Genomic DNA, 16935 nt, shown 5'->3' with positions numbered 1-16935 from the left:
AGATCAAAAAGTTTCAGAAGAGGGCCTCGGCGGGCAATGCCCGCTATCGGAAACGCCCGGGATGTTAGTTGTGCTTGCCGCACGGTCCGTAACGCGTCGTCGCGTTGCCCCAAAGAGGGCCCGGAAAACGCCGCTGCACCCACACTCAAACATCCATGCTCACCAATCCCCAATCCTAAATCCCCCAATAAGCCCCCAAGCCCCTGGTCCCCTATCCCGTGGCTTTTGCCTGTGATCCTGAAACATGTGTATGTGTGGTGTGAGACAACAGACTGGCACGCGCACGACGATCGGAACAATCGCTCATTCACCACTGCTGGGCGCACCCACGAGACTTTACCTTGGGTAGGTAGCTCCCATCTCTAGTGCAAGCCAAAGGAACTCCTGGGTCGCACGCTTGCTTGGCTTTGTCCCGCGGAAGCGGGCGAACGATCAGCCACCGCTAGCAAACAACGGCACCCGCTTTCCTCCCTCCACCTGTCGCGCTCTGCTCTGCTCTGGGCATCTCCCCCCCCCTCCCCCCCCTTGCTGGCAACCGAGTGGGATATAAAACATCAATGACAGAATTATCAGGCCACAATTGCTGTGCGTGTAGCTGCTCGAGACTCGCTCCTGTCCACCGACACCGGCATTCCATCCGCGTCCTAGCTCTCCGTCTTCAAAATGCTCGTCTCTGTCACTGGAATTGCCGGGGTCGTGCTGTCGTCGCTGATGCTCTACGAGATTCTTGACTTGACGATTGTTGATGCGGACTGTGTCGCCGACCAACCTGACCACATCATCCCTTGTGCCACCACCTCGCCCCACACAATCTGATCCGTCCGGCTTTCTGTGGCCGTCCAAAGCAAGGTTCTTTCGCAGGTAGGAGGGGAGCGCCCGCCCATTTTCTTTTCTCCCTTCTCAGTCGTGTGCACTCTTACCGTTTTGGCTTGCGGTTTCTGTGGTTCTTGCCAAGGGATTGCCATCTTGGTGTGCGTTGCTTGCATTTTATTGACCACTTTTCGTGGCAGCTCTTTGCCAGGCTTGGCGTTGATCCCCCGAGGATATGTCGCCACTATGTCTCGCACCGGCAGCAAACGAAGAAGATGCTGCTAACTTGGCAACCAAGGCTTTGCCCCTGGCTGAGGCAGGAGGGCCTGCTGAGAGGGGGCAACAAATGCTTGCCTCGGACTCGGATAGTTCCGCCGATACTCTCACGTCCTCTGGACGAACGGGCAAGGAGAGATACCGAGAGTGGCAGCCCAGTGAACAGCACCAAGACGGTTACAACTGCAAGGACGCATCGCGATTCAGAAGCTCAAAGCGCAACAATGCTGGGCAGAGAACTGCCATGTCGCTGCCGAAGGGGGACACGCCTGCCATTCGCCGCTACTCCTCCCGGGGTTCTGAGCTAGTTGTCGCCGCCGATAATGATGAAGACCGCTCGACCCGAGCTGTCGACTTCAATTCGGATGACGCCGACAGCGTCGCACCCTTTTGCACTCGCGCCAACCCTGTAGCTTTGACCCCTGAGATCTCTCATACTAGTACTGTGGGGCAACCGGGCGGTAGCAGCCCACCCCTTTTGATGCAAACCGCCGTTGACCATCATGGGGAAGCGGAGACCACGGAACCCGCAGAGACGGAAAGTCCTCACAAGCCCGACGCCCTCAGCTTCTTGGAATCGGATTCCCCAGTCGTGACCGAGGAGCAGATCCGGCGCACAATCGCCGAAGCCGCCAACAACTGGTCACCACGCAGCGCTTGGTCGCCATCGAGCGTCGATAGCAACGGTCAAGCAAGTGCGGCCGATACATATGCCACGACCCCTGAGCCGAGCCTCGATGGTGAAATACTCTCTACGACCTTCCGGCAGAGGTCGCCTCCGTCATCCGAGGATGGTCATGATGACACCCGGAAACCCGAGCAAACACGGCCCGCGCACACACGACAGCGGCGTTTTCCCTCCGGGATAGATGCCGAATCCCGCTACGGGACCCCCGAGATGCCCCGGGGATCAGCAAAACACCCCCACTTCCCACCCAACGAGCTCCAGCCGAGACTGCCGGGCCGTGGGCAAGGTCACACGAAGCATTTGCCCAGGGCAGAAAAGCTCCCAATGTCCGGCTACGAGCTGCTGTCGGCCAAGCTCTCCAACACGCGTGGCCGGTCACGGCGGCGATCGGGCGGAGCAAAGGAGATGCCGACCGCCAAGGGGGAGCCGAGCATCAAGCCCATCTATCGCCGCTTCGAGGCCCTCAACCACCGGCTGTTGCTCCACCTGCAGGACGAGCTTAGCGAGCTGGAAGAGCAGCTCCACCGCCTCGACACGGCCGACACGCAGACCCGCCGGCTGCAGAACCCAGAGCTCATCCTCCCGGCCTCGAGGCGGGCGGAGTACATGTCCGGGGGCGAGCTGCAGTGGCACAAGACGGACCTGCTCGGCAAGATAGGGTTCAAGCTAGGACAGTACAGTAAGAACAGCCCGCTCTACCTGCCCCCAAGACGCGCCTGTAGGCATCTACCTACCTATCCAGGTGACAGCCGCTGACGACGCAAGCAGACCACGTGCTCACCTCGTTCGCCGAGACGCAGCACCTGTCGCGCGCGGCCATGGCCGACGTGGAGGACTACCGCACGTACCTGGCGACGCAGAACCCCATCGCCGAGATCGAGACGCGCTTCCTCGATCCAGCCGAGGACCTCGTGTGCCTCGCGCCAGACCGGCCGCCGGCCTCGATCTCGGATTCTTCCTCGTCGGCCATGTCGCCCGCCATTTCAGACGACGCGCTGACCCCGATGCCGCGCAAGATGAGTTTCGGTAGGCACCCCTTTTTCCCTTTTTTTCTCTTCTCTTCCCTTACTTACCTTGCATCAAATCAGGCCTATCCGTGCCGCCCGCCAGACCCCCTCGAAATGCCAGGCCGCCGCCCCAGCCTGTCGACCGAACCATCAGCCTGGGGCAGTCCGCCTGCCTCGCTGCCGTAGCCATGGTCCTTTCCACGATAGGTTTTCCCGTCGTCACTGACTTCCTGGGCCGCATGGCTCTGGTTCTGGTGGCGGGGCTGGCTGTCACGGCGCTGCAGCGCAGGCTTGCGGACGTTGGGGGCGAGCAGGATCTCCACGGCGCCGACACGCTGACTGTCGGCGCGATGTATGGGGTTGTCATGGCAACAGTGGCGGCTGTGATGTGAGGCGTTGAAAGGGAGTGGTGTGGTAGCTAGGGGGATGGGGTACCTATTGAGCAAACCATTCCCCCCTAGGCCCGAGGAGTGGAGGGATCTAAAGGGGATTCTATTGATCTGTTTTATTAAATAGTTAGGGATATGATGTATGATGTTATGAAGGTGGATTGGAAAGCAAAATCGCGTTTAGCTCAGGATCGGTCCATGAAACCTGGCGCGTGGGCTTTTTGGTGTAAGAGATGTGGTCACAGGCCCACATGTAGTTCAAACTTCATATCACATCCACGATCGCCGAGGCTCGAGGCGTAACTGGTATCAATCAATGGTAGTTACTCCGTAAGTCTCTGAACATTCGCTTGCGCGCCCCGGCGTCATAGGATAGGCATGCTTTATGGCACAGGATGGGATGAAGGTCCAGTGTCATCGAGACTCGGGATGTCATCCCTCTGCAAATTTAACATCCCATGTTCAGTTCGAGTGGCAAAACCGCCAGCACTCGCAGCCGCTTTATTTCTTGGCCTGCAGCGCAGGAATATAGACCTCAGCTATCCTGGCCCGCATCACTCTTTCTGCAGAAACTGGGTCCATCATTTGCTCTGGACCAGACCGCAGCATTCTGCCGACCAAGAACATGAGCTTGCCATGCGGGTAGGCCTTACTCTTGCCATCCTGGAAGCGCAGAAACTCTCCCAAGACCTTTTCCTCGCCCTCGATGACCTGGTCGGCGAGGGCGGCATATTCCTCGTCAGGCAACTCTTTGAACCATAGGCCATTCGCCTCAACCACCGCTGTGACCGCGCCGGTGGCGATTTCTCCGCGGAAGACGCTCCAAAGCAACTCCTTGGCAACCTTGGCCGTAATAGTCCTAGAGTGTAGGTGGTAGAGGATCGCTGCAAGGTCAGTCGAGGGAACACGGCACTCGCCTTCCGGAGTCATGCCAAGGTCCGCCGAGACCTCAGTGAGTTTCCCGAGCTCGTGCAGACACCAATTGGCGACGAGCAGCGCATGGCTGCGCCCAGACGACGTGGCGAGTGACTCATGATCTGCATTGGAGCCGAGACGCGCCTCTATGGCATCTAGAACGTTGTAAAAGTACTGGACACGGGCGCCATCGTCCAGCAGAATTAGCGATAAGGCGTCCTTGGAGCTCAACCCGTAGTCCCCAATCAGCTGGTCAATCTCGGCATCTGGCAAAACGCCCATCCAGTCTTTCAAGTGGCGAACAAGTTGATCGTCAATGACGACGGGGCCGAGATCCGGGTCTGGCATGTAGCGGTAGTCAACTTCCCCCTCCTTGCCGCGAAGACGCCGGGTCTCGGTGCCTCCCAGCGACCACCCACGAGTCTCGCCCACCACAACACCACCAGACTCGAGAAGCGCTATCTGGCGATCCCGCTCGGCAATGATTGCATCCTCGACCGCCTTGAAGCTGCTCAGGTTCTTGATCTCGGTGCGTGTGCCCAGGGGCCCCGTGGTATCGTCGCTTCTCCGGACCGAGACATTGATATCGGCACGTAGGCCGCCAGCCTCCATGCCAGAGACGCACGCGTCAACCGAGTTTAGCAGCATCTGCACCTTGCGCACGAGCGCAGCCGCTGTCGCTGGGTAGTGTATCTGCGGCAGGGTGATGACTTCAATCAGAGGCATGCCGACGCGATTGAAGTCGAGCCACTGCACGCCACCGGGCTGGGCCGTCGTCTTGGCTGTGTCCTGTTCCATCTGAACTTGTTTGATGCCAACCTCAATGGCCTCGCCATCCTGGGGCGCAATGCCATCTCTCGGGTATAACACGATCCGGCCGTCGGTGGCAAAAGGTTCGTAGTACTGTGTTATCTGGTAACCGGCGGGCTGGTCCCAGTGGAAGTAGTGTTTGCGGTCGAAGCGGCTGACCGGCTGGACGGTGCAGTCGAGGGCAAGGGCGGCTCGCACGGCGGGGATCAGAGCGTCGGACTGGAAGGAGGGCTGGGAGCCTGGCAGAGCGACGTCGAAGAGGGCAACATGGGTATTGGGGGCGTCGTTGAACGAGGCGGCGGCGGGGGAGAAGAGCTTGCGGGCCGTGTTCAACTGGGCGTGAATCTCGATGCCAACTGTCAGCTCCCAGCCCGGCACCGTCTGGTTGTCGGCGTTCTTCTTGCGCTTCTCGCCCGACGACTTGAGAGCCCTCGCTTGAGCCTTGAGCTGCTGTCGGAGTGGAACGGGTGAGGGATTAGAGGATTGAAAGGCCAGAGCAGGGACAGGAGCCGGGCCGGTGATTGGAGTCGCACGAGCAGTGAAGTGGCGTGTTTGTCTCGCGGAATAGCTGGCCGACTCCGACGAAAAGGAGACGCGACGAGCACCCAGGCACCCTCGGCAACTAAGTTCCCCGGAAAGGAGATATTTGCTGAGCACTGCCGCGGAAATACGTGCCATGGCCAGTCGGTGGCGACAGTGTGTGTTGTGACGGACGGCAGATAGATCAACGGAAACCAGCAGAAGCTCAAGCTATGGCGAAGCTTTGAGCTCTGGAGCTGTCGAGAACCCGAAACCAGCGTCCCCGAGCGTTTTTGGACCACGCTATCTTTGGGTGGCGCCTCAGGCAGGGAGATTGAGAAGTGGGGGCGGGCAAATGCTTCATGGCCCACTATTTACCTTTTCGGTTTTAAAAGGTCTTCGCAATCAGTTCTCGAAACAGCCTAGTGGCTACAAGACCCTAGCCCTGCATCTTGGTTCTTCGGGAGGTGGCCTAGGATACTCGGTGTATTTCATCAAGGGCCCGTGGTGCCGTTTCAACGGCATGCCCCCCAAGAGGCAAGCTTGGAAACCAGTGATTCTCGACCAAAAGAATGTTAGTTAGCCCCAGGATACGAATTTATTTCTGCAAGCTCCTGCATTCTTCTGGGGCTGGGTGCCGAGCGACGTCGAGGAAGTGTCAGTTGAGCAGTGGGCTGTTCTCCGTAGCATGGAGGTCTTGGTTCGCGTCGCCCACATCAACCAGCAGAAGAATTGGACGAGAACTTGCGCAGGAGAATTAGGGATTCTACGGTCGCGAGGTGGCATATTCCCGCCCAACCCCACGCTCACGGAGCATAGAACGAGATCCTTTGGTCAGGAACGCTTAAATATTCTGACCAGATTGCGAGCGGCCGAGCCGACCGAGACGAATCACGAAATCTAATAGATCGGAACGTTCTCACTAGCTAGCTACGTGCATTATCATCGTAGGGGTTTTGGGGCTTTCACGTGGTTCGTCGGTTTCCTGGGTCATATACTGATAATGAGAATTATCAAGGTACCCGACCTTACCTTAATTACTTGACCGCGTAGTCCGGCCGACGGAAACGTCCCCCGCCACATTCAAACAACCCTGCCCATGTGCACTAAAAGGAGTGCTGGGTATAATGGTGAAATGCCATTGCCATCTGAGACACATCGTGATGGAGTTTGTCGAGGCCGTCGGGCATGAAGCCCGGTGCTGGTGCTGGTGGCGGGAACCTTCAGTGCTGGAAAGCAATCGCTAATTGGTACCAGTGGTGAGGGTGGGGAGGGTGAGGTTTCCAGGTTGCTGAATATTTCGTTACCTGCCTCCCATGTTACCTCACCTCTCACCTTACGTAAAGGTAATATCCGTACGCACTTGCCTTCCTTGCATCGTCCCCCGACCTGTGCCATCAGCTACGGTAGGTAAGGTGCCTGTCTCATCCCGTACATTAGACACAGCAGCTATCTTTAAATTCCATTTAATGCTCCGACCCAAGACCTACCACCTCCCTACCTTACCTTGGCCCTTTGATGTCCTAAGCTGTTCCGAGTTCCTTATCTATCCACAATCCACTGCCCACCGTTATTGGTCAATTCACATCAAAAACAATACCTTTGTATAGGCTTTTCGGAAATTTCCACGGTGCCTTCAAATTGTCCACGAACTTATCCAACCCATCAGGCCTCCTTTGATCGGTTTGCTGTGCCTTTGCAAGCCCCGAGCAGCCCAGGGCGTGCCGACGCCTTTCAAGCCGTGCCCGCACCGCCAACTTGGAAGGGGATGTTCTAGGGCTTTGGGGCGCACTGGAGCCGCTGACCTCCACTACCGGCCTCTCTCGCCAACGGTCGGCGCATCATCGGATCTCAGTATGCCGGACCACAACGCGCTCCAGGATAATTGCATACCGGACAGGCGTCATGGGAATGGACTGGAACGGCGGCTGCCCCGGGCGAGATCGCAACCCGCGGTAGCTTTGTTTCCGCGAGACTGCCCTTTCCATTGCCTGCCCATTCGCAGGGGGGGAACAGCCAAAGACAGTAGGTCTGTGCTTGCGAGGTCCTCCAAGCCCCCCCGGTCCCGTCCCCCTCGCGGCACACGCCGAGTCTAGCAACTATGTATGTCGACATGGGCAATCGCGTGCGGGAATCCGTGGCAACAACTTCACATACCATGTCGCGGGCGAAGCGAATTGGATGTGCGCACTGCGCAGCGCAGTTTGATGGTCCACATGTCGGTAGAGGCTTGCGTGCAATATAAAATAGCTTGCTTCCAAGAGCACAACCTATCTCCCCAAGGTAACTGGGCAATACGCACACCTACTCCGTATCCCTGGACTCGCTAAACAAGAGTCGCTCGACGGGCACTGCTGCCGACTCGACTCTGTACGTGCATACATACACTAGGTATCTCCGTGCTCAGCTGGCCTCCATTGATCCTCGCCCCGAGGGGGCAGCCATGTCTTCCGGCTCGTCGCGGTATTCCAAAAGGGGTTTGCCTGCTGTACCAGCAGGGCGCGCAGCAGCTCAGTCACCAGCTGTGTGGCCATCCATCCAAGCCAACGATTTCACTACCTTGAGTTGCCTTGGTTAGTACAGCCACACCCCACATTCTCCTGGAGGTTGTAGCTAGCGGGCCCCGGAGCCACACAGGCACCCCCCAGCTTGCTCATCCTTCCCCGGCCGCCCATCGAGGCCCGAGCCCGGCCAAATCTAGAAGCCGTGCGTAGTGATAGTACAGTACGCAGTACTAGTAGGATGGACCAGCAAAGGGGAGCGGCTCTGGCCGAGCGGGACCTGCCTCTCTTCGGTCTGGAGGATGCCCTCGACCCCCTCTCGCCGCCGGCCTGGACAGGCCCCTTCCTTCCCGATGATTACTGTGGCGGCTACACACCAACAACCCCGTACTACGCAACCACCCAGCCGCTCGACATCTTCGGAACGCTCGACAACATATTTCCGTCCCCTTGTCCTCCCCAACAACAGTTCCTCCACACAGATCCCACGCTTAGTCCTGCCCCGGTGACTGCATACAACGATAACCAATTGGCCGTTACGACGAGCCCGAGCTTGGCCTCGAGCTTCAGCATTGACCCGCAGCAGGGCTTTGCATACTCGTATACCCAACGACACTGGACTCAGTGGCCCGACACAACCGAGACCAAAAGCACCGCTCGTCTGGACACTGCAAAGATCCAAACAACAAGCCCACTCAACGACAAAAGCCATATGCGACGGCGCCAAGCCCCTGCAGCTGCTCACAGTCACACTTCGCAGAAGGCTCGCGGCCGCGGGAAACATGGTAGAGCAACTGGAGTGCCGTCTACCCCCGTCGCCACGTTTGCGGCTACCCCTCCTATCGCTGCTGCCCATGGCCCATGGCGCCCCTTGACTGTTGGAGAAGCCGGGGAAGGCGAAGCCCCAGAGGTCCGTGTCGAACCTGTCTCTGCCCTCAACCTCATGAATTCCCGTCGGTGCTGATGCGGCGGGCCAATTAACAAACACTACAACTTGTTGCAGGCGACCACGTCGAAGCACGGAACGTCCCCGAGTGGCTCTCTACGCACTCCTTCGGCGACTTCGAAGAAAGCGCGCAGGGCTAAGCCGCTCCCCGGCGCCACGATTCTCGACGTCCTACCCGTGCAAGCCAAACCAAGCCCCGCTTCCGCTGTCGTCGTCGATGGTACCCTAGTAGATGTCAGCGGGGATGACGCGAATGGCAACGATTTCCTCGACGAAGACGACGCTGATGACGTAGGTGGCTACAACCACGATGAAAACGAGGTTGATGACGGCGGCGGCGGCTATGGTGACGCCGATGGTGACGTAGACGACAATGATTTTACGACCGGCCCGAGTCTTCCGTCTCCTTTTGCAGGCGCGACCAAACAAGCCGGCATCTCGTTGCCGGCAACTTCACCGTCGCTAGCAGCGCAGCTCACCCACCCTGCCACGCTGCCGCGTTCCAAATCCCGCATCCAGAATCGGCTGGCGGCCAACAAGTGTCGCGCCAAAAGCAAGGCTGCTGCCGCCCTCCTCGAGGTCCAGAGCCGGGACGTCCGCGTCGCGCACGAAAAGCTAAAGGGCACTGTTACCGAGCTCAAGGAAGAGGTATACCATCTGAAGGAGCAACTGTTCAGGCACGTCGACTGCGGCTGCACGCTGATCCGTGACTACCTGAGCTACACCGCACACCAAATTGTTGATGATGCAGCCAAGTCTGCCAGGGAGGCTGCCGCAGAGCCGTAGTCTCGAGAGATACGATCTTCCAGGTTTCGTTCTTCGTGGGCCCTCTCTCGGGTTCAGTCTTATTTCTTGTCTCTTCTCTCTTGCTGTTTTTGGGGTTATTGAAGACTTCCACCCTCCCCTGTTCCGGCCCGCCGCTTTTAATGCGACTCTCTTGCTTTGCCCGTTTCCAATTGGCTGCAAACCGCACGTTGGCGATTGCGATGATTGATGACGATATGATGATGATCCAGAAACCAGAACTTTCTTTAAACGGCGTTTTTATCCAATTTCGACCCCTCTTTCTCATCCTCCATTTCTTGCGTCGGCTCCGCTTTTTATTTCCTTTGTATCTTTTCGGCTTCTACTTGCTCTTCCCTTGTTTCTATTCTTTCTTCCTGATCGTGTATTCTCCACGATGTAGACCGGCTTGCTGCGGACTTCGGGCCGCGCCCGACATACTGAAGGGCAGAGTGTGCAACAGCAAGGGGACATGACTACCTAGTTAGGTAGTACCCTAAGCGTATTTGTTTCGAGCCTCAAACACGTACCTATATATACAGGTACATAGTCTATCTGTTTGTTGAATTGTCACCAGTACAGAGCCGCCGAGTAAAGGACACGTAAAGTGACCGACCGAAACTACCAGTTGCGTCATCCCCTCGTCTTCATCCGAGCCGCCACCTGCTTAAACCCTCAACGCTCTCTGGCCGTTGACAGAAAACCCCTAACCGACGGAGATTCTCCGTTCAGACCAACAACGCAACCATCGCAACCACCGAGGCTGCCGATAAGCTGGTACTAGCGACGATCTGGCATACTATGACGAGGGTCTTGACCTTCCACTCTACCATTAATGTTTACTCTCCCTATCGCTACCGAAACCATACTTAAAGGACGCTTACCTTTATTAGCCAGGCAACGAATAAAGTCGGTCCGCACTTGTTAAGCCTATGGCATGCCGTGCCGCCTAATAACACGGTCTGGGGAACGATACAGGCACGTGCCAGAATAAAGCCATTATCCTTCTCCCAAGTGTCCGCCGAAATAAAGACCGGAGCAAGCCAAGTAAGTAAGTACTATGTTACCAGGACGAACTCCTTGTGGGTCACGAGGAAGTAGCATCCTGCGGGATGGGGCGTCGTACGTGGTTGGTGTTCTTGTTCGCGCCACACAGTCTACGCATGGCATTGCAAGAAATTTCACGGATGGTACTTCCGTAATTTCCCAAATAAGGGGGAGGCTGGGCTCGCTGCCATGTGGCTCATGAAGCGACCACTGCCAAAACGCGTTCCAGCAACCCACAATTCACGTCTATGTCTGCTCCAAACAGCCACTAAGCAAGCAGAAGCGTTGCAGCTTGATCCCGTCATTGAACACGCTGCAGTTTTGCGTCGTATCTTGAAGACACTGCCGGAAGACAAGCATGGTGACGATTACGGCACGCTCAGATGTGACCTTACCCGTAGGTTGGTAAGGTACCTTAGGTTCCTCATGCCTTACCTAATTGGGTGGTACGCGAGTACCAGGCAGGAACCTTGGTCTAGGACAAGGTGCTATTCACATACCTTATGTACAGGTACCTTCCTATACTATTTTTTAACCCGTGCACATTCGTGATCATCCCCTTATATTCTATCTCGCCACGAGTTTTCAGGTTCCCTTCCCGCCCCCTATGACAGAAACAAGTCTGTTGCTAGAGCCCCTGACACGATGCGGTGCTGTGCTCTTGACAGGATCACAGGGAAAACATTACCATCATGGCTTTGACCGCAGGCACGTGGTCGTGGACGGCGCTGGCAAGAGCCGCCGTGATTGAAGCCAAATAACTATCTCAAGACCCTTTTGATCATGATTCATCAAAACTTAGATGGCACCAGCAAGACATTTAAGAGGTTCTCATTAGGCGTATATTCTCAGATTAACGATAGACGCATCTAAGTTTGTCTTGTAGAACTACTTGTTCCGGTTAGTAGCCTGCATAGTGTCTCTTTGCCCAGAGTCCGCCACCTTCCCCTTCCAACGACGAGGTCTCGCCGTCCAGAACGTCTCAAATACCAGAGTCATCTTTCTCGCGCATGGGCGGAAGGTCGGGCCTGGCTAGGTCCCGCCGGTACGCGGCGCAGCCGTCGGAGAGCGTGCGGACGGCGGCCCGGCCAATGGCGCGGTAGATGTGCTGCCCGGGGTCGGCCTCGTCCTCGACGACCATCTGCAACGCCAGGCCACCACTCGCGTGCCACGCGATGTGGCAGTGCACCAGCCAGACGCCCGGGTTGTTGGGCCGGAACGCCACCGCCACGTAGCCGCCCGCCGGGGCTGTCACAGTGTCGCGCCGCGGCGGGTTCGCGTGCTCCCACGTCTGCGGGCTCCGCGCCGGGTCGAACGCCGCCGTGTCCTGCCCGAGTATCACCACGTCCGTCCCGTGCCAGTGCATCGGGTGCGCCGTCGGCGGGATTATGTTGCCGTGCAGGTCCCGCTGTGAAGTGCCGGGTAGCAGCGCCCCGTCGATGATCATGTAGATGAAGCCGTCTTGCGCGCGGTACGGGTCTGGGGATGGAGCGTTAGTTGGCTGCTCCGTGGTTTGTGGGAGACGAGAGCAAGGTCAAAAGGAGTACAGGCGGGCAGCTTACAGCGAATTATATTGTAATGCGGATCGCTCCCGGCGCCCGTGAGGTTGAGCAGCGTGGGATTCGTAAAGTCGATCCAAAATGGGCTGTGCATCGAGCTGCCCGTCCTCTGCTCGACGAGTGGGTCTACTTGAAGTAGCCAGTGCGAGTAGTTGCCGGCCCGGCCGAGAGTCTGGTCGTTAGCGGTCTGGTGCGCGTTGTAGAAGGTCGACCGCGCGACCTCGTTCAGCGGCTCGTTGTCGACGGTCCACGGCACGACGGGCCTGAGCGCCAGCTGCGCTGCCGCGTCGAAGCACGCGAAGTTGGTCGTGGCCGATAATGTTGAGGGTAGCGTGCTATACGTCGTCAGCGGCGTGTCGTAGTGTAGTACTCCTGTCCGCGTGTCGAACGGCGCCGCCTCCGGGACCCGGCTGTCAAACACCCCCGTGCGGAAATGGTTGCAGCCGTCGGCGGGCTGCGTCCGGATCCAGTAGTTTCCTGAGGGCACCGGGTCGTCGAGGCCGTCGATTATGACGTCGTAGCGCTGGCCTGTACGGGGTTGAGGTCAGCTCCAGCTGAGCCGTGAACATGGGAACATATTTAAACGGCAGGAAAAGAAGAAAGAGGTTGGGAAACCCACCAATTGCAACAACAATAGAGCCTGTCGTGTACGGCTCAACCGGCACGAGGTCGTTGGCAATAATAGTCAGGTTGTGTCCGTCGATGGAGAAAACAAACGCCGTGCCAGCTGAACCGTTGATGATGCGCAGCTGCTGCCGTTTACCAGGGACCGCGTCGACTATCTTATAGGCGCGCATGTCGTCTGGCGAGAACCCCTGTCCCCCGTGTGAGTTCTTGCCCGCCTTGCCGTTGAGCAGGATAGTGTCGGACAGGCCGCCGTGCACATTGAGACTCGTTTCGTCGGCGTCGAACTCCTCGAAGGCGCTCCTGTAGACCCAGTCGGCCATGAAAAGCGGCTCGGGGGTGGCGAGGTCGTAGTCGCCGCTGGCTGGGCCGTGGATTACTATGGGACCCTCGAGGCCTTCGGCGTACTGGTTGCAGAGTTTACACCTAGTCAGCCCAGATGTTGCCATCATCAACGAATTATAGGTAGATGTGAATGGAAAGACGCGTGTGGACGAACCTGCAGCCTGTAGTGGCTGTGGTACCATGTGGTGCCATACTGTAGCGCCATGAACCGGTAGGTGAAGCTGTCGTTCCTGGCCACCGGACACTGGGTGACGGGCACTCCATCCATGTCGTTGGTGTGGAGCTGTCGGACGCCATGCCAGTGGACTTGGGTGCCCATGGTAGGAAGCAGGTTAGTGACGGTGATGACCAGTTCGTCGCCCCAGCAGGCCTCGACCATCGGTCCTGGATACTGAGAATTGAAGAGAATGGCGTTCTTGGCAACCCCGTCTGGGTATATGACCTTGTTGGCGACGTCGAAGGTATACTGCGATGGTCAGAACGCGATGAGTGAGAAATAATCAGAAAAGAAATTTGACATACGTAGCGCGTTATACCAACAGGGGCGGCATTCTCATCTGACGTCAACGACAACCTGTGTTAGCAAGAAGCCCAGACTCGCTTGGCACGAGGAGACCATGATAAGATCGGCGCACTCACAGTCAGTGAAGATGTCATAGCCATAGCGGCTGCCGTCCTGTTCGGCCTGTTTATATTGCAGCCAGCACGAGCGACTGTTGTTGGTGTTGCAGGCCTCCCAAGTTTGCGCGTCGAGAAACGGGTAACGGCACTGGAACCCCCTCGAAGCGCCCTCTGGATGAAATGTGACGGCATTGGCTTCGAGGTTCCCATAGTCGTCGTACGCCGTGCCATTCAGATCGGCTGTGTGCATGAGGAGAGGGCCAACAGGAGTGACGAGAGACGCTCCCTTGGCCGGGAGGGCAGACACTATCACAGTCCAGCACGCCCCCAGCAGCGCGATGGCAGGGGGTTTTGAAGCTACCATTCTCAGGGACTCGATTTGGGTCGGCACGGCGTGTTGAGATTTATGATGACCAGATCGATACTTGCAGGGAAGAATTGGAATTAAATGAGTGAAAAATCAGCTCAGTGGGCTCACTAGGTGTGGAGAAAAAGAGGAACTTCAACAACCTTATCGAGAGTTTGAACCACCGCTGGTTCACTTTAAGCTTATCTTGAAAAGATTCCTACATGAGCATGTCAAGTGGATTTCATGACATCGCAAAAACAGCAACAGCTTGCAGCAGGGCAACCAGCAGGCTGATACACGGGATGATAGAGTTGTGATTCAGTTCCGTAAATGTAGGCCAACGGCGAGGCTGGTGGGTCATCGTGGACATTGAACTGTTTTTGCAAGTACAAACTGGTTGACCAAGCCATAACCCCCCAACCGTTGTATCAGTTCTACGAGCCCCCTTTCTCAAACCTGACAGAATCCGAGCTGCTCGAAGAAAAACTTGGGACCACGGTCTACGTCGCCCAAACTAAACTAGAACTGAATCTAAGCTGGCCGATATTACAACAACCACAGAAAACACTGAAGCAATTAGAAATTGAGAGTGTGTCTCGGGCGAAGAATTAATCAGTGTCAGAAAATATGAGGCGTTGTAACTTTGAAGGCTGAAGCCTTCTTCGAGGAGAACTCTCATGAAAGGGTTACGGAAAGGGAACTGCACTGTGTCTAGCTTTTTACCACCACCAAGAATAACAAAAACTTAGATAGTGTAGAGTTGAGCCTTGCCGAAGTAATTAAAGTTATATATTTTTACCTATGATTTCTTTTGGAACTAGTTAGTAACCGAGGCGACGGAGGCTGGGTGGGGTGTGAGATCAGATGATAGGCACACAAGTCGCGATTAGTCGCTTGATCGCAGCCGCATGCCCTTCAGCCAAGCTGGTCTTCTCCAAATGATGCCGCTATTGTCCTCGTGACTGTTCCACCTCAGTTACAAACATTTCCGCGCACCCTTCTGCTTGAGCGATTATTCCACCGCCCTGATGGTGGTTGTTTCATGGCATCCCTCCAAAAAAAAGATTAACAACGCCTTTATTTACCTATCACGCTTTAATTTCACTCGCTGCCTCCCTGTTTGGCCCACCAACCCTCTACATCAACCCGAGTATCTTGGCTGGCTGCACACATACACGCAGGTTATTGTTCACAGGTCCAGACCCAAGCCTCTCCATGGATCAAGACCAAGAGGTCAAATTCCAACCAGAGGTGATCAGTGATCGCACTACGGCAATTAGTATGGGTTCGGTGCGAGACATCCGTGTCAGCAGTGCACTCTGCGCCGCGGGCGTCAGAAACCCAACTGCGCGCGCATGATGTCTCGGATATTACATTGACGTCAATATATATCGTGATACAGCTGCCCTTGTCCCAGTCTCTCTTTCTCTCTTTCACCATCCTCGACCGCACTCGTTGACAACAAACACACATTCCAATCATTTCGAGATAACATTGTCTCCAACCGACCTGCCACACAAGCCATTCTCTTACTGTTTCACGTGTCTTCTGTTACCTCGAGGCTTGCTACTCTCATTTCATATTTCACCTACCATACACTCATTTACCTCCCCTGAGGTGTCTTCACTCATTGGTGTCTTCACTCATTGGTGTCTTCATTAGTATCTTTACTCATTGGTGTCTTCACTCATTTCCCACTTGCGCTATCTTGCCAGCAAGCCATGCCCTGGTACAAATACTGCCACGCCTGCGGGCGCTACGTCCCCGTGTACGCGCGCTACTACCGGCCCTCGCGCCGAGACAGGTGCACGCGGCGCTGCAGCCAGTACGACTTGGACGTCCGCAGCATCCACCGGCGCCGGCGCGTCTTTTACGACTGGCCGTACCTCCGTCACCGCCGCGTCAGCATCTACGTTTGAGGTTTTCTGTCTGAGTTGAACATGGACTTGTTTTGTCGCTGTCTCTCTTTCTGCGGCACTGTTTCCGGGGGTTTCGCTCTGTTTCTTTTGTGGGTATGTATTTGATCTCATTACAACCCCATCAATTACTCGGGTATCCGGTCCGATTATGGTTATTGCTCTCACTAACAGTTTGTAGCCCTTTAGTCTTTCACTGTCCACGATGGGCGCATTCCTGGTGTCATGATTTATTTGATCTTGTTGGATATTATCGGGCATAATGCAAACACTGCAGGACGTGGGATAGCCAGATTGTCTCTGACAGGTTGAGAAGGGGCAGCACGGCATCTATAGGTACTTTAGTTGGAGCGTCATAGCCTTTACCTCCTTTCCACTTCGGACATTCTTGATGAAGCCGTGTCCCGGGTATGTCCCGAGTCCATGCAGGTAGCTGATGATTACCTACCTGCCTATACCTGCCCAGGTATATTCGATACCTGGTGGTTACCGTGACATTGAGGGCTTGAGCCTCGTTGGCAGTTGACAACAACCCAAGGATAGGTTTGTTTGAAGACGAAAATCGAAATCCAGCCTCTGTTCCCATTGGCGTCTTGGCAGCCCGAGTCAATCGATTTTGGTAACAAGCAGCCGGGAACCTAGAACCCGAGCTGTCCAGAAACTCAGAGTCTTGGTTGAGGAAACTCTCCGCAACAGTCTAGGTAGTCCCCATAGCCAGCTGGCCATGAAGATGTGGGGTGCGTCGGAGCGGGGGAGGACCAAGCGTGGAAACCCCTTGTTTGGACGACAGAAGCGCATAATGGAACAAATCTGGAAGGCAGGGCGCCCGC

The 16935-nt window shown here is 56.2% G+C and overlaps 5 protein-coding genes across 5 annotated transcripts; 3 read left to right on the top strand and 2 right to left on the bottom strand.

The window, feature by feature from the left end:
* Positions 1 to 761: 761 nt before the first annotated feature.
* Positions 762 to 3422, top strand: B0T26DRAFT_349140 (uncharacterized protein). Its single transcript, XM_060434545.1, has 4 exons — positions 762 to 861; positions 1109 to 2453; positions 2543 to 2800; positions 2863 to 3422. Exons 2-4 carry the CDS (start codon positions 1157 to 1159, stop codon positions 3171 to 3173), a joined length of 1866 nt encoding a protein of 621 aa, XP_060294256.1. The 5' UTR covers positions 762 to 861; positions 1109 to 1156; the 3' UTR covers positions 3174 to 3422.
* On the bottom strand, positions 3410 to 5671 carry B0T26DRAFT_349108 (GatB/GatE catalytic domain-containing protein). The gene has a single exon (XM_060434544.1). It carries the CDS (start codon positions 5571 to 5573, stop codon positions 3672 to 3674), a length of 1902 nt encoding a protein of 633 aa, XP_060294255.1. The 5' UTR covers positions 5574 to 5671; the 3' UTR covers positions 3410 to 3671.
* A 2194-nt stretch (positions 5672 to 7865) lies between these two features.
* Positions 7866 to 9206, top strand: B0T26DRAFT_349074 (uncharacterized protein). Its single transcript, XM_060434543.1, has one exon. The coding sequence runs from the start codon at positions 8157 to 8159 to the stop codon at positions 8877 to 8879; it is 723 nt and encodes a 240-aa protein (XP_060294254.1). The 5' UTR covers positions 7866 to 8156; the 3' UTR covers positions 8880 to 9206.
* Positions 9207 to 9377: 171 nt separating this feature from the next.
* On the top strand, positions 9378 to 9611 carry B0T26DRAFT_628999 (uncharacterized protein; the record flags this gene model as incomplete). The annotated part of the gene is made up of 1 exon (XM_060436236.1): positions 9378 to 9611. A coding segment is annotated over one exon (234 nt), but the record flags the coding sequence as incomplete, so codon positions are not given.
* Positions 9612 to 11335: 1724 nt separating this feature from the next.
* On the bottom strand, positions 11336 to 14090 carry B0T26DRAFT_780913 (multicopper oxidase-domain-containing protein; the record flags this gene model as incomplete). Its single annotated transcript, XM_060446700.1, has 5 exons — positions 11336 to 12170; positions 12254 to 12778; positions 12870 to 13281; positions 13374 to 13685; positions 13836 to 14090. The coding sequence occupies 5 exons, from the start codon at positions 14088 to 14090 to the stop codon at positions 11674 to 11676; spliced, it is 2001 nt and encodes a 666-aa protein (XP_060294252.1). The 3' UTR covers positions 11336 to 11673.
* Between the last annotated feature and the right edge of the window lie 2845 nt (positions 14091 to 16935).

Source organism: Lasiosphaeria miniovina (assembly GCF_030549165.1).
Source record: "Lasiosphaeria miniovina strain SMH2392-1A chromosome Unknown B0T26scaffold_5, whole genome shotgun sequence".
Classification (NCBI taxonomy): Eukaryota; Fungi; Ascomycota; class Sordariomycetes; order Sordariales; family Lasiosphaeriaceae; genus Lasiosphaeria; species Lasiosphaeria miniovina.
This window is presented reverse-complemented; position numbering and strand designations above follow the sequence as displayed.